The sequence below is a fragment of the Musa acuminata genome, chromosome BXJ3-4 (genome assembly GCF_036884655.1).
Source record: "Musa acuminata AAA Group cultivar baxijiao chromosome BXJ3-4, Cavendish_Baxijiao_AAA, whole genome shotgun sequence".
Lineage (NCBI taxonomy): Eukaryota > Viridiplantae > Streptophyta > Magnoliopsida > Zingiberales > Musaceae > Musa > Musa acuminata.
In genome coordinates this window covers 32495001-32512619 of record NC_088352.1, presented here as the reverse complement: position 1 = coordinate 32512619, position 17619 = coordinate 32495001, and the positions used below count along the sequence as shown (strand labels likewise).

Below are 17619 nucleotides of genomic sequence, written 5' to 3'. Positions count from 1 at the left end.
ATTTTTGTACTGTTCATGCAGAATATCCACAAATCATACGAAATTTAGGTTTCTAATGATTTAAGGACCATAGAACATGCTTAACGGAATTTATCTATGAATTTAGAGTGCGTACGATTGGTTTTGAGATGATAAAACTGATGATACCTGATTGATTCCTCGGACAAGATTCACTGTTAAATTAAGATTGCATTGTAAGTTATCATTCAAATGATTTCAAATGCAATTCTCACACTTAAAAAGGAAAATTTTCTTAATGGAAGATGTGAACTCAAGATTTCGATACCTCAAATCAATAGGCCAAATATGTTATTTGCAGTCACCGATTCACACTGCGGCAGAGAGACGAATCACAGCGGAACTCCTCGAAAGCAAGACACTCATGTAAAGTCCTTTCAAAAAAAATGTCCATAGGAATAAAAATCTTTAGCGCATGCACTTTTGTTGTTAGAGATTGCAATTTAAATTTGATTAACATTAGATTAAGAATTTAAGATAAATTAAAAGTTTGTATCTAATTAGGAGTAGGAAACTATTATCTATGGTTGGTTTAGGGCTATAAATATGATCCTTTATTTATAACCCTATTATCCCTAAGCCAAAGAGAGAGGCATATTTATGCATGGGCAAAAAGGCTGTGAGGGTTTTAAAGAATATATATATATATATATTCTCTTCCAATCTCTATCTCCCTTCCATGGAATATCTTTTTCGTAACATGGTATTAGAACCCTAATTAGATCATATTAGAGAGAGAAACAGCACGAATTCTTTTCTGCAAAAGACCTCTACCAATATCTTATTGGAGCCTTGATTGTATCCTATTAGAGAGAAACAACACTGCTTAAAGAAATAAATAGCACTATAGAGAGAGAAAAATAGTGCTATTTAACGAAAGAAATAACACTATAAAGAGAGAGAAATAGATTTGTTTTAGAGAGAGTCCCTACTATTAAAAATAGAAATAGTAGAGAGAAATCTGAGGAGAGAGAAAGTCTAGAGAGAAAATTTCAAGCAGAAAGAAACTATAGAGAAAGAAAATTTGATAAGAGAAAAATATAGAGAATAATTCTTAAAGTAGCATTCATGGTTATGCCTGAGTAGAATCAATACTGCCTATGGTTTCAAAAGTTCCCGATATGACGTCGAACACAAGTTATCTTCTTCCTGTGCAAAGATCAATATCAGGAGTGATTCCCAATATGATCCCTCCAATTCATAAGTTAAGGGAGAAGTGACAAGAGAGCTCAACCTAAAAAATTAATGTCAGTAGTCTTTTTATAGTCGACATCTCATTATGATGGATTTGCTCATTAAGTCTTTGTTTTATTTGATGATGTGAGTTTCATATGTCAAGCTCTAGATGAAAGTGAATATTTCTCAATATCAAATGATTAGTCCAACTCTCTCTCTTAAATGTTTAATGTCTTCTTTCTCTTTCTCTTGTTATTGATGCTTGACTGTGTTTAATGTAAAAGAAAAAATATATATATCAATGTGAGATAATAGTACAATATATATTTATATATAGATATAAGAATATGATGCACTATAGAGGTAAAAACAAATATGGCATACGAGTGATTGAAAATTTTATAAATAATTAACTTTGATAATTAAGTTTATAATTATTGAATCCTCCTATAATTTCTTTCTATATAGACCATAATTTTGATAGGCAATAACTATTCAATGGATTCGCTACCGCAACACAAATGATCTCAATACTATTTAGTTCTACATCGCTAAACAAAATCCAAATTTCAATAGATTACGCATATGAATCCAAGTCCTAATAGGACTTAAATCAAGGCAATCCTCACTTAAATAGGGGATAGCCATCAAGCAAGGGGGCTTGCTCTACAAAGAAAGTACTAGCTACACGTACGGAAGGTTCTTAAACCCTAAAGGCTTAGTACACCCCTCCCCTATAAACAAGGGACGTGGCCTATCTAAAGGAAACCAAAAGAAGTTCCTAACAAAGCCTTCTTTCTCAAAGTTCCAATAATCAAAACTCGGCATCAAAGCTTCAAGCCTGCTGCTTATTGTCCAAGCCTTAGGAAGAGGTTCCATCAATAAAAGAGAAGACCAAAATCGATAATATTACATAATTTATCGTGAGCACCTACATGTTTAAAGATAACCTATATTCTTATGCATCCATAAGCTTTCGTCACACTTTTAATTCATTGTTTTAAGTTTGATAGTTAGGACTTTAGCTTTATAAGCAATATAGATTATTTTCTTTCAGGTTTATACTTGATTTTTCTATGATAGTTCTCTCCTCTGCCAAAACTTTCATTCAAAAGGTGATATCAAGTTGAAAAATTGTCGAACTTGAACCTTATATAGATTAGGATGTTTTAGAGCAATATTCTTGTAGATGCTCGTCACAAGACATAGATATTAAAAGTTCGATCAAGAACTATAAGAGTTAGAGTTCACACAATGATTATCCTAAGGACGAAATACAAATAAGATGGCGATGGATAACCCAATAGCCTTGGCCAACTTTACTGTCCCAATGACAGTATTAGTCCGATAGATAAAGGTCGTCATAGGTTTGATGCAAGCCCAAAACTATCCTTTAGTGAAGGAGAGCAAAGAGTATCATAACAAAGGAGAGACTGTCGTCTCTATCCGAAATGTACAACCATAAAGAATATGCTACTAAATAAAACATCATAGTAAGGACTCAACTCTTTTGCATTGAGGCTTGCATCGATATACCCGCCTACGATGGTTTGATCAATGCTAGGGAATTAGACTCATAGATAGATCAACTTGATACTTATTTTTTATCATGTAAATATAGCACCGATGATAGGTTGATACTTGCATGACTCAATTTGATTGGACAAGCGCTTATATAGTAGAAAGTCTATTTTCAAACTAATAACAATAAAGATGTATCATGGACATGATTCAAAAAGCTTATACAAGAAGAATTCTATCCTATAAGATATCTCAAAGAAAAATGAAAAAAGTGACATTACCTACGCCAAGAAAGAGACCAATCAATGCAAGAATACACCATCAAGTTTCGATAAGTAGTTGCACTTAAAATATTCCTTGATGACCACTCGATGATGATAAAATACACCGTTGGTTTTCATACCTAAATAAATATAGAACAAAGCCTCTTCAAAACTCATAATATCATAATAATGAGCGTGAGATAGTGACAATAAAAAAGAATCAAACCCACATTAAGAAGAACACAAATAAGGCAAAAGAGAAGCATTCAAAAGCTAATAAGAACCCTAGGAGTGGTAAAATCTCATCTTCTTCAAAAGGAATAATTTGTTCTACAATTACTATAAACTTGCAAGTCATACATAAGAGAAGTACTAGAAGGTTAACCCCAAACTCTTCTTGAAGAAGTGGAAGAAGAGTAATTAGAATCAACGTATGATGATCGCACTAGTTTCACTCATAGATTCAAGCCTATTGCTGATGGCTAAATCGAAAGTTATAGACTTAAATCTAACCCTTAGCCTAGAAGTTCAAGGAGAATCATTTACTCTCAATATCCAAGTGAAACAAGAGGTCATCGTTGACACCAGAAGCCAAAATAATCTCATCTCCACAAGCTTACTACAAAGACTTAGACTTGAGACCACTCCTTATCTAAAGTCATATCCCTAGGGTGGATCCATAAAGACGATGAGATGAGGATAGATCATCAATGCACATTTAAATATATGATCACTAATAAGTATATCAACGATTGACATGTGAGGTGATACCCCATGACATATATGTCATCTTTGGGAGTCCATACCTATAAGACCAAGAAGCCATCTACTATCACTAGCTCTAACAATACATGTTTCAGAAGGATAGAAAGAAGTTAATTATCAAGAAATATCGAAGTGGACAACCAATCGACTTCGTGACATTTGCCCAAGCAAAAACAATGGTGAATGCATGCCAAAAGTTTATGCTCCTACTCATCTAATTGATTACAATAGCTACACAAACATTACTCTTTGTATCAGCCCCATGAAATCATAAAATATGAAGGCATACAACAACTCATCAACAAGTATCCAAAACTTTTTGAAGAACATGACGATTTTCCTCTATGGTGTGTAGTGGAGAATGAAATTCAACTCATCTCCAATACCCCTTTGCTTAGCATGTATTGGAGTTCAATTGTGAAAATTGAAGAAATTAGTAGACAAGTTGTTGAGCTTATCAATAGTCATATTATTCAAATAAGTAGTTACCCTTGTGGCTCATTGACAGCGATGGTGCCAAAGAAAGATAGAGGTTGACACATGTGCATCGACTATCATGCTTTGAACAAGATAATGATGAAGAATTGATATATGCTATCATGGATCGATGATTTGCTAGACCAAGTATACCTACTATGGTCTTCTCAAAGTTGGATCTTAAATCAAGATATTATTAAGTTCAAATTCAAGAAGAAGATACTCAGAAAATAGCATTCAAAACAAAGCAATGACTATAAATAGTTGGTGATGTCTTTCGGCCTATGCAATGCATCGGCCACCTTCATATAACTTATGAATAATGTGTTATGCTCTTTGTCTTAGACATTTTATCATTGTATAACTCAACAACATCCTTATCTATAACAAGTCACAAGAAGAGGATGTTGAGCATATGCAAAAGGTGTTCGAGCTCTTGATGAAGCACCAACTACAATAATAGAAACCCAAAGAAGCGTGAATTCTACAAAAGAAATCATATCTAAACAAGGTCAAGGTGATCCGAGAATGGCCAAAATCAAGGATAGTCACAAAAATTTGGAGCTTTTTGGACGCATATCAAAACTTATGTAAGTTCATCTGAAGCTTCTTCATTTTTACCGCTCCTTTGCATTCTCTCACCAAAGCAAGTCAAAGATTTGAGTAGATAGAAAAGCATGATGATATATTTTACTTACTGAAAAGGAAAATCAATGAGACGCCTATGTTAGCCTTACCGAATCTACAACGATCATTTGTGTTAGAGGCGAATGCATTGATGTATGCAATGGGAGCTATTTTGATGCAAGATGGCAAACCTATGAAATACCATTTTAAGATATTCCAAGGATCTCAAAAGAATTATTCTACTTATAACAAAGAATTACTCATGCTATATCAAGTGATCAAACATTGACATGTGTATCTCCTAGAGAAGGATCACGACTATAATACCTTCAGACATAATCCAAATTATAATAATTCAACCCGATGATCAAGTGTAAAAAGGGAGTACAAAATAAGCTAGCTGACATATTATCGTGATCCCTAATCGTGAGTCTTTGCTTATATATACATATGCAAATCCAATCTAATTTCCATGAGAATTATGCATGTACATAAAAGACCCAGAATTCAATGACATAATGGAGAAAGTCAAAGAAAGAGCTGATATGAAATTCTTGCTCTAAGGAAGATTACTCTACAAAGGTTCTCAACTTTGTGTATAGAAGAAAGTAAATCATATGAATTAGATGTGAGAAACACACTCGTCAAAAGTTATAAGACACTTTAACATGAACTAGACTATGATGCACCTGCAATGACATATTTATTAGTTCGAATGCAATAATATGTGGCTTGGTTCATGCAAGCATACATCCTTTGTAGCACTTTAAAACTAGCCAACCAGAAATTAGAGTTGTACACTCTATTGTCCATTCCATCATGATTATAAGAGAGTATATCTACGGACTTCTTAGAGGGTCTGCCTATAATGTGATAGAGACATGACTATCTATTTGTGGTGGTTGATAGGTTCTCAAAGATGTTAGTGCTCATGCCTTGTAATAAGATAATCGACAGAGAAGGAATAGCTTGATTATTCTTCTAACATGTGTGGACACACTTCGGCCTTTCAAATTCTATTGTATTTGATCATAATGAGCATTTCTTGAGTAGCTTTTGCAATGGATACCAAACTTAAAAAAAAGTATAGTCTTTAATCTACAAACTAATGGCCAAACTTAAACCGTACCATGGTTCATCTCCTTCTAGGATACAACCCTTGACATCCAAAGACATGGGACACAAACTTATCATACCTTCAATTTGCTTTATATCATACAATGTATAATTCTACTAATAAATCACCATTTGAGGTATGCTTGTGTTATTTACCTTAGAGTCCTTTTGATTTATAATTTATGATTAATTCAAAATTAACTATCTCTAACAAAAACAATACAACACAATAAGCTCCAAAATTTTTGGAGAACATCTATAAGGTGCATGAAGAGGTTGAGAAGCAACTTCAGCAAAACCAATAAAAATATAAAAAATGATATGATTTACATCACGTTAATGGACGATTATATAAAAGAGATCTTATATGGCTATACCATGGGAATGAATGACTCAAACGAGAATAAAAGGAGCTAAAGCCTATCATATATGGACCACTCAAAGTCTTGAAGTGAATTGAAGATGATGAATACCAACTCAAGTTATTTCCCTACTTGGATATTACTCAATTATAAAGGTTGAGAACTTAAAATCATTCAAAGCCTTTGATGATAGATGATAGCTTTGTGAGAAGTTGCCATCTATTGAAGATTTGATGACCGGCCAAAAGAAACCTCAAGAGAATATTATCATACAAAAAAAATCTACTACCACCTAATGAGGCATTAAAGTTATCTTCTAAATTGGATACAAAGGGTAGAAACCAAGTGTAGTAAGATGGTTCTCTTAAGAAGCTACTGAAACTGTGTTTCCCCAACTTTAATTCAAGATTCAATAGAATGTGAATTACCTAATTAGGAGAGTTATAATCAAGGATGATCTCAACATCATTTAGTCCTGTTTGGCCAAGTGAAGCCTAAATTTTAGCAATCACATCTCAATCTAAGCCTCAATAGGACTTGAATTATAGCATCCCTCGCCCAAATAGGGATAGCCACCAAGCAAGAGGGGTACGACACCCCCATAAGGAAAGTATTAATTCACATGCTCTACAAGAAAAAGTCCTTAAATCTTAAGGGCTTAGGGCACCCCTCTCCCCATAAAATAACTAATGTGCCCCCATCTAAAAGAAACTAAAAGAAGTCCCCAACAAAGCCTAGCTAGTCTAAGCTTTTTCAGCCTTAGAAGGAAGAAGAGAAAAGAGTAAAAGAGAGAAGAGGAGGGTTCTATGCCGTTGTAACCCATCCTCCAATCACATCCTTCTTCCTCAAAATCCAAAACTCCACATCAAAGATTCATCCAACTATTGCTAGAAGTTCTCAAAACCTACTGCCTGCTATACAAACCTCAGGAGAAGGATCCAACAGTATGAAAGAATAAGGAGTTTGAAACTGATATTGATACATAACATGTTGAGAGTACCTACGAGATGTCCAAAGACAATCTACATTCTTACGCATTTATAAGTCTTCTATCATGCTTCTAATCTCGTCGTTTTAAGTCTTGTAGCTATTACTTTAGCTTTACAAGCATTTTTTTTTTCGATTTTACGCTTGGACTTTTTGTGATAGTTCTCTCCTCCATCAAAACTTTCATTTAGAAGATGGTATTAAGTCAGATAGATGATTGAACCTAAACCCCATATAAATCAGGTATCATCCATTAATCTTTTAACTTATCCTTGCATTAAATAAAGAAGTAAATAAATGTAGAAAAACTTAGAAAAAGAATAAAACATGTTCTTGCCATGGCTTTTAGGGTACGGGATTGCCTGCACTACTAAACAGAACTCTCCTCCCAATATGATTGTGCTGCCTCTCTAATGCATGGTTTTTCTTAGTGAGGTGATGACTTTGGTGTAGAAAATATGATGGTGATCGTATGTCTCAATTAACAAATAGAAGAAAGTCTATTTCGTGAGCAAGTCCTCCGTGTCTTCATTTCTAGATGGTTTGATTTCACTATCCTACTAAGACAAGCAATTAAGTAGCTTCGACCTTATGTCACACAAGCTCAAATTCTTCATCTCTTGTCATGCTTCTACCAAAGCGAGTCAATCCTAATCAAGGTAAACTTTTCTTCAAACAACTCGATCATATGGGTTTGAAACCTATCATTCAATGAGCATGAATAATCTAAAATCTTAAAAATAATAGAGTTCTTATTAACTATTTAGATGGGAAATATCATAAGAAGGCAAACCGGAGCACTGTAGAATATAGATGGGAAAGACAAAGGTAATTTGACTCAAGTCAGTCCAAATTGGCTTTAAAGACTTATGATGATGGTGATTGCAAGTATAAAATATATTGTGAATGTGGAAATAAATCGGTCTGACCAAATCAGGAGAAAGGAAAAAAAAAAGACTAAAAGGGGGGAAAGGTAGGAAGGTTTCGGTTGTGTTTGACCCAAATACTTAGTTGTTAAGTAACTTGTTTTTTCCTTCAATTTCCGTCTCTTTTTTATATCTTTTTAACATAAAAAAGATTTAAAAGGTTCGGAATATTATTATGTGATTGCAAAAGGGAGGGAGAAGAAGAATTTATGCATCTGTAATTGAGCTTAAGATCAATTAGTTTGGGTTTCAAGTATGATGAAATTTATGATCATCGATCCTATCTCGTATATCCAATAAATGAGAATGTGGATGACAAGTAAATATATCTGAAGGCTGCCGCAGTTTGATTTCCCATATCAATATTGTTAGATTTCAATGTGCTTTGCATGTCTTATATTTATAAACCTACATATTATAAGTCATTATGAATTGCAAGTAGTACGAATAGTCCAACAATAAGTTATTTGTGATAGCAGATAAGATTTTCTTCAACATAATAAAGGATTTCTTCAACAGAGTAGAGAGATTTCCTCGTGTAGTTGAGGAAATCTTATTTGCTATCAATTTGAAGTTCTTATTATGTCTATATGATATTGCTCTAATATATCTTATCATGTCTTAAAACGTTTTGGGACATATATTTATTAAATTTATTTAGAATGTTTTGGCATGATGATTAAATTTATCAGGAACATATTAAAATAAATAAACAAAAAGATTTGGGAGAGTAGAAAGACAGGATTAAAAGTCCGTTAATTCTTAACCACATGATCTTTCAAATTGGAACAATGACACTATTTTCTCTAGATAATTGTATGTTTGAGACCAAAATAGGTTCTCATGGAATTAATTTGTAGATGTGTAGACTTATTTGAATATAATTGTCAGCAATTATATGTCGATTTGGGTTGAATTATACCCATGATTGGGCCCATTTCCAACCCCACAAAATATAATTGCATTTTTCTACCACTAATTTGATTAACTATATATAGATTATTTTGTACAAAAATATATTTTTCTACATGTAATCCAAATGCAATTTTGCTTAGTTTAATAGATGTAATGGTTGTGCTTGTGCTCCCCAACTTGAATCGGAGATCGTGCTTAATCAAGGGGGTTGATTAGAATTTGTTTGAGACTTTGGAGCTCAACATAATCCAGTATTGTTGCGTGCAAAAGTTTAGAGTGAGAAATTAAATTCTAGCAACACATGGGAGTGGAAGATTATAGGCTTAATTGTGATTATTTCATATGTAGTTCGTGCCCCGATAAAACTCAATGAAAGATGTTAAGTAATTGCATTTAATAAAAAAATATTTTTATTTTTTAAGTTTATTGATAGTTAGAGAAAAGCATATGCAGTCTCCTCATGGCACAGGCCGCATAAAAGAGTAACTTATATCTTCATGGATTTGGAAGTTTGATAAAAGGGACATTGCTTGCACTTGTCCGCTGCTCATTGATCCAACTAAATAAAAGTCATCGGATGAGAGTTAATGATTTATTATCCCCTTTAATTAGTTACTCTCGATCCCTATATTTTGAAAGACTATATAGGTATATTTATACTCGTTGAATCTCAAATTTTGATAATGAAATCAATTGATGAAATTATGATCTAATCTATGTTTTGAGTAACGCAGGATTGACTTCGATCAAAAAAGATAAATCGATTAAAGCAAAAGGAATAAGATGTTAGGCCGAAGTGAAATATATTAAGAGATTGGACATCGAACCGGATGATCGGTTGACGTACCGACAAAAGGACTTCATATCGTGAGTTCGGCCATCAAGTCGAATGATCGAATATTGTGCCAAGAAAATCGGATGTTGCAAAGGTCAACATGCCGATTGGGCAATACATCGAAGGAGAGAATGATGCACCAAACGATCAGATGAAGAGCCGGATGAACCAATGACATGTTGGATAACATAGGATTCATGCTTATAATCATGTGTTTAGATCGAGTTGGTTTAGGATTAATTGAGTTCAGGATGATACAATGTCAACTAAATTATGAGCCAATTGGGCTTGAATCAATGCTGAATTGGGCTTGCTATTTAGCCCATTCTGTGACTTGTAGTAGGGTTTGGTAGTAGTATCGCCAAACACAATTTCTCAAATTATGTCAGGCGGTGGTACCGTCTAGACACAGTCTTCGAGACTATGTCGAGCGATTGTACTGTCCAGTGTTAGTGTGTCAAGTGATGGTACCACCAAACTGGGTAGTGGTATTGCCTAGTGTCAAATTGATAGGTAGTGGTACCACCCAATATTAGCGGTGGTATCACCAATACCCAAAAAACCCAAGAATTTAAATTTTGGCTTCAATTTTTGAAGTCATTTTGGGTCTATAAATACTCTACAAATTTTTTCTTGATAAACACATGAAAGTAGAACAAAAACTCTATGAGTCCCTCCTTCTAGAGCTTAGTGATAGTCCCAAGGGAGGTGTGAGAGGGAACACTTACAAAAGAGAGGTGTAAAAGTTCTCTCTTGAGCCTGTGAAAATGAGAAAGAGTTGTAAAAATAGTTGATATTCGTTTGTTGGAAAGAAGATCGGTAGTGAAAACCGATGGCCTCGAGCTAAGAGGAATCGGAAGTGGACATAGGTCATGACGACCCAACCACTATAAACTCAATTTATATTTCCTTCATGGTTTTCATTATCATTATTTATTGATTTATTTGCTTATTACTCTTACTTGCTCTATAAGTTTAAATGTTTTCTGATATGAGCTCTATCGAATAAAATTTTTTAATCATAGAAAGTTTTTTTACTTTCTATAGATTTAAATTTATGAAATATGATTGAAAATGACTTTCAAAAACCCTCAATAAACGAATGGATTGATCTAGAGAAGAAAATATTTTTTTTTAAATGCTAGAACTATGAAGGCTCTATTTTGCGTCTTAGGCAAAAATGAGTTTAATCGTATTTCTTTATGTGAAACTGTGCATGAGATTTGACACACACTAGAAGTAACTTATGAAGGCACGAATAGAGTAAAAGAATCTAAGATCAATTGCTCTCTAAGTTTAAATGCTTTCCCGAGCTTTATCGAATGAAAATTTTGAATCCTCGGAAGTTTTAAGAAAGCACTAATTCATCCCCTCCTCTTAGTGCCGAAATAGTCCTAATAATACTTACAAAAATAAAATATTTAATCTTGAATCTTCTTATATCATCGATTTTATTAACGAAAATACTGTATATGCCCAATAGTAAAATAAGGTGAGATAAAGTTAATGCGTTCTCAGTTGTAAACTCTACGGTATTTTCGTCAGTAAAGTTGGTGGCATGAGGAGAAACGATATTAAATATTTCACTTTCATAATGATAAAAATTCAAATATAATTTTTAAAATATAAAAATTAAAAATATTAAAAATAACTAATTATAAAAGAAAGATAATATATAATTAACCCTGAGATGAATGATTATACTTTGAAAGTTATCCCTAAGCAGCTTTGACTTAGATAATATTCTCAATTGCCTTTTGTGTGGCCAAATCTTTATGGTATATTTTCTTTAAATGCCCCTTTTACTGGTATGCGTGCAGTTATATGAGGCTTCCTTGCAAATCAAATTAAGTTTTTCTTTTTTGTTTTAATCAATGGGTGGATGGTATATGGATTAGTAAGGAATTGATAATCCACACCATTCTAAACTTCCTTTTACGTTTTTATTACTAATGTTCTGTGGATGATATAGAAAGCTAGAAATTGTGGAGGTAGTTTTTAGACTCTATTTGATTTTTATGAAAGTTATCCACTTATCTTCGACTATCAAAAGTAAAAAAATAAATTTTATTTTAGAAAAATCAAGTGATATGTCAAATCCTTTTATTTCTTAGAACCCTCCTTCTACATGAATATATTATTATAGAAACTAATAATATAAATGTTGTTGCAAATTCTTCAAAGGGTTAATTCAAACCTAATGTCCGATGAATATATTATTAAAGAAGCAAATGACATAAGTGTTGTTATAATCATAATCGACTAATTATATATTATCTCCTGTAATTAGTTATCTTTAACGTTCTAATCCTTATACTTTTAAATATTATATTGAAATCTCTATACTTAAAAAAATAAAATATTTAATCTTGTTTTTTCTTGTCCCGTTAACTTTATTGACAGTAATACAACAAACGCTCAATGGTAAATCGTACAGTATTTTCATCAACAAAATTAACAAAATATGATAAAAAACGTGATTAAATATTTCACTTTTATAAGTCTAGAAATCTTAATATAATTTTGAAAGTATAATATCTAAAATATTAAAAATAACTAATTATAAAGAATAATATATAATTAGCTTATAAATAAAGACATACTTATAAGAACAATTTAGAAAGATATTAATGATCTACATATGAAGCCGGATACTTTGACAGTGGGTACATGGCAATGGCAGGGAGATGAATCAATTCTTGATTTATTATCTCAAAATAAAAACGGACAAAATTGCATATATAAGATACCCCTTCAAACTTACTCTTTTCATATATTTCTTTCAATAATACTCGTAATCATCCATGTTTCAATCTTCCAATTCCATTTCCACCGCTCAATGTTTTTCTCTTTCGTTTATAAGAAAGAAAGGTGGAGGCGTCCGCAACAAAACTCGGTCAACCTTGGCACCGAAGTCAGACGACCAGGCAACATGACGAACAAAGCTAAGGTCAACTTTGGACGCCCATTCAGCTGCACCACTGCAGTCCCAACATATACTAATAACAATGAAACAGTAATTTTCCCTCGTACAGTCTTCCAATTCATTGACAAATTAAAGTGCAGCCGTACATGACACGGCCTTGTTTCCATTCTTTTGTGGCCATCACATGATGCAGGCCAAGATGGACTTGAATTCTTTCGCTGACCCAAGACTCGGTGATCAAACCATTACTCTGAACTGCTCGTGGAAGACGGCACAAGTTCTCACCCTCCGAAAGGGTCAGATGACTGCTTGAGGTTAAGTTCTTCCTCCGTATCCACCGACATACCCGAGTGGCTATTGGAGAGCCACAGGTTGGGCCCATCGTTTCACGGTACTCGCGTTGGTTTTCCAAGTCCCTTTTTCTTCGATCAATTCCTCCTCCCACGCCGTCTTCTTCCCGGCTACCATCCTCCCAACTACGACCATCGACGGTTGACTTCCTGCAGCAAGTGGGCTGCTCTCTCTCGCTCTCTTTATATAGATAGATGGATTCGTTTCCGCTCTCTTCTCAAGCATCTCTGGGACGGCAGGAGGAGAGAGAAGGAAGAAGATGAACTGGGTGAGCCGAAAGGTGCATCTGTACAACGTGACCATGGGTCTGTACATGCTCGACTGGTGGGAGCGCTGCCTCTTCAGTATCCTTCTCTGTTTACCTTCATCCACCTCCGTCTGAAACACCCAATTCATCTCCCTAAACTTCATCTCTCTTTTCCTAGGAAAGTTTTGCGTACTTCATGTCAATGCATCAAACAGATCGACTTGCTTTTTTTCGTTCACTCAGTTTATTACATGATAAACAATTGTGCTCGACTGCTGTTTGTCTTAACTTTGGTAGATATATTGATCCTTACTTTGCTGTGGTTCATCTGCCACAACGGATCTCGATTTGCCACGGACTTGTACGATGGGTAAGTTTTAATGCTTATTGTCTATTTATGTTCGGTTTTGTTTGCGGGAAAAGAAAATAAACCCTATGCTGTAGATTTTATTTTTATGTAACTTCATGGCATGAGAATTATTGCAAATTTATATTTGGATAAAATGAAAGAGCCTAGTAAATGAGATGAGATGCATTTTAGATCAAGGCAGAAACTGGATTCTGAAAAGATATATGGTATTTTTCATATCATATAATGTTATGCATTTCTTATTAATTCTTTTTCTCTTCACTTAATTATTTCGTGAATCCTTTATCAGTCGTATGATTATCTTCTTTTTGCTATTTTTTTCTTCCCTGCAATTGTTTACTTTTGTTGTATATATATCACAGTAATTGATTTAAACAAAAGAAATATGTATTGTTTTCTCTTTTATTAAAATAGATATTGTTGTGATCAATTTATATTCATATGATTCATAACAACAAAGCAAATGCTCCTCGACAAGTATGAATTCTCTTTTCCCAATTTGCTAACATCTCATTTGGTACTGAGATTTGAGGCCAACATACATCGACAACATTCAAATCAGAATTTTCTTTTTTCCCCCTTCAAAAATTGACATGATATTTTTCCTTTTTCTTTTAGGAAAAGATATATTCCATATATTTCCCAGTTCAATGCACTTAATGTTGAGAACTAAATAGTAATAACATTTCCTATGGAAGACGCCTCCCCAGTTGTCTGTACATCTGCTAAAATTGGATGAAACTTCCTCTTTGTTTAGTGACCTGTTTTCTTAAATTGATGAAGGTTTTCAACCATGATATTAAATTTTGATGTACCTCAATGAGTTTATTTGTTTGTGTCTTTGATAACCATTTTTTATTTCTTCCTTTTGTATCTTTCAGCCATCTCAAGTCTAAACTTGTGTTTAGCAGCAGCTTCCCAACAGGAGGGAGCACAAGAATGTAACAGCCTAGCTGGAAAAAATGGATCATCTTTCTTCTTTGTTTCCAAGAAAACAATGATTGTGTATTTCAGTTATAAAATGAATGTAGAAAGTATTTTAAGAATAGTGTATGTGTTTGCATACATAAAATTCACTTTACAAAAAGTGCATGCTGCCAGTTTATTTTTACTATCTATATATAATCAAGCTGAATTTGTTTGTATGTGTAAAATTCCAATAATGTGTCCATATTAATGTTGAAGAGAGTAAAATTCCAATAATCTCTCTCTCTCTCTCTCTCTCTCTCTCTCTCTCTCTCTCTCTCTCTCTCTCTCTCGCTCGCTCACTCTCTCTCTCTCTCAATCGAACGAAGAAAATCCTTAAGTATATATGATGAGATTTATGGAACATCAAATCACTAATTTCAAAGGAATTCTTTTCCTCAAGTAAAAAGAATCGAACATAAATTCTTCATTGACCAAACAAATTTATCAACTGCGAATTAGAAAAATATGCATAAATGCTAACAAATCCTTGGTTGAAGTAATGATAGTGTAGAAATGAGGCTACTTTTTAATTGGTCACTCTCAGTAGATCGGGTCTATCATCCAGTTTGCAAGACAACTCCATACCACTCAAAGGTGAGAGATCTATCGAAAACAGTGACAATTTTATGCACACTGTTAAAGCTTGGACAAAAAGAAAGCTACTGACCAACAAACACAACGTGGATGCATTAGCCATATCCTCTCTGTTATAATGCGCATAAGAACTTTCGATTCATGTACAGCTAATATATATATATATATATATACATATATGAAAGCACACGACGGTGGTTGCAGCTTGCAGGACCAGATGTAGGTGGCATGTCACATGTCCCCTCCATTATCATGTTCTCACGCTTCATGTGAGTTGGCATTTTCTTGTCACAATATTTTACTAGGTTGGATGTAGCCAGACACATTTGTTAATGCAGTGTTTACTTCTCATATTCATCCTCAGTCTGTTCATGTGACTCCTGCTGCAGAGTTGGAAAAGAAGAAGGGTGAGCATCCATTACCAAATGGATCTGAATTTAATGCATTGCACAGATGCTATGACTTCAAAGAGGAGAACAAGTGAGATAGTATGGCATAAGCCTGTCTTCCTTAACCACAAATTGTGTAGTAATACAACTTGGAAGTACTATAAGTCACACACAAAACATTTACAGTTCTTATTTGCTTCAGAAAAGAATAACAAGAACAGTAGCACAAAGAACAATTCCATGATTGATAGCAGAAGAAATCATCTTCCGAGAGACTGTTTGCTGGCTGTAAACCGGCTTGTCTCGCATCAGACATTTCGATTCTATACGGATCTCTTCTTGTCAAGTGGAAGATTTCTGACAGCAAAAGCGGATAGATCATTGCATGCTCATAAATTTCTGCACCCGAAAGAAAAAGGAATAGAATATATAGCACGGATTCGGTAGTAAAACACACGCAGATCACAGTAGTAGTTTCCGAGCCACGACTCTTCATTGCTCTTCTCGCTTCCCGTCGTCGAAGTTTTGCGCATAGCTGAACGAGTCATACCTAAATCCCTGCGTGGTCGGAAGAGTAGTGTTGGATCGCACGAGCTTCCTGGCCTCCGAGCGCAGCTTGTAGAAGATGTGCTGCCAGCTGCCCTTGCTGCGGCACCCGAGCAGGGCTGTCTCCTCCTCGTTCATCTCAATGTCCTGCGCGAACGCCGGCTTCCTGGAAAGGACCCACCCCCACCACCGATCCCACCACCTCCTCAGAGGGCCGCCGGCGAACTCGCCGATGGACGACATGGACTTAGACTTCCTGAAGACCCAGTCGGAGGAGGCTGTGGACAGGGGCTGGATCTTGACCGAGTAGGAGGAGATCCTCTTCCTTAGGCCTATGAGATGGGTGTCCTTCTGGGCTTGGAAGGTGGGGAGGTCATCCTGGTAAGGCATGGTGGGCAAGAACCTTTTCTTTTGGAGAATTTCAAACAAGGAGCCCATGGTTGAAGCCGGAGAAAGAGAGGAGGAGAAGGAGGAGGAGCTTCTTGTCTCACTCCTCTGTGTGGTTCTTGTGCATTTGGTGGCACTAAAGAGGAGAAAGGAAAGACGTCGATGGGGGGAGCTCTTAGCTAAGTTGACAGGCTGGTTATGTTTGTGCATGGGGTGGATGGGGGGCCATGAAGAGCTTTAATCTCTGTGCTGGAGGAATCTCTTTGATGATTTCTGAGAAATCTTTACTGATCTCATATCAACATCAGTATTATCAACATCTCTAATGATTCTTAATTTTGCTTTCAGCTTAATGGACAGTAATGTGGTGTCGGTCACCAGTTCATTAGGGTAGATGTCAACTACTCCTTTGGTTTGACACACACCATAACCTACGTGGTCTATTCTTTTTTGTTCTTTATTTTAGTAGAAACGTGTTGACTAGTAGAATTTATAATAATTTTTTTTTATTTAGTATCCCAATAGATGATATAAACTCTTTATTTTTCTTATAGTTTGAAATTTATCTTACTAGTGAAAATATTGGTTTATGAATGAAGAGTTGCTCCGTTTTTTCTTTTTAATGAAAACGTTTTATCTATCTTGACCCAGAATATTTTCTACATAAATCTATGCTGCTTATAAATACTTTAATTTATTAAATTTTTTGCTTGTGAATGCTGGCTTTGGTGCCATCATATACTAATTTTATTTATTTATTTATTATTATTATTATTATTTGTAGAGAGTAAGTGGTGAAAGTGAATTTTGATTCCAAGATCTTGTGATGACCTAATTAAGTCTTTACTAGTA

At 34.5% G+C, this 17619-nt stretch overlaps 1 protein-coding gene and 1 long non-coding RNA gene across 2 annotated transcripts; one reads left to right on the top strand and one right to left on the bottom strand.

The window, feature by feature from the left end:
• The first annotated feature begins 13471 nt into the window (after window positions 1–13471).
• Window positions 13472–14930, top strand: LOC135635240 (uncharacterized). The gene is made up of 3 exons (XR_010495570.1): window positions 13472–13609; window positions 13810–13882; window positions 14764–14930. It is a non-coding gene; the product is annotated as an uncharacterized LOC135635240 (long non-coding RNA).
• Window positions 14931–15926: 996 nt separating this feature from the next.
• Window positions 15927–16971, bottom strand: LOC103981932 (uncharacterized). The gene has a single exon (XM_009398700.3). It carries the CDS (start codon window positions 16816–16818, stop codon window positions 16327–16329), a length of 492 nt encoding a protein of 163 aa, XP_009396975.2. The 5' UTR covers window positions 16819–16971; the 3' UTR covers window positions 15927–16326.
• Between the last annotated feature and the right edge of the window lie 648 nt (window positions 16972–17619).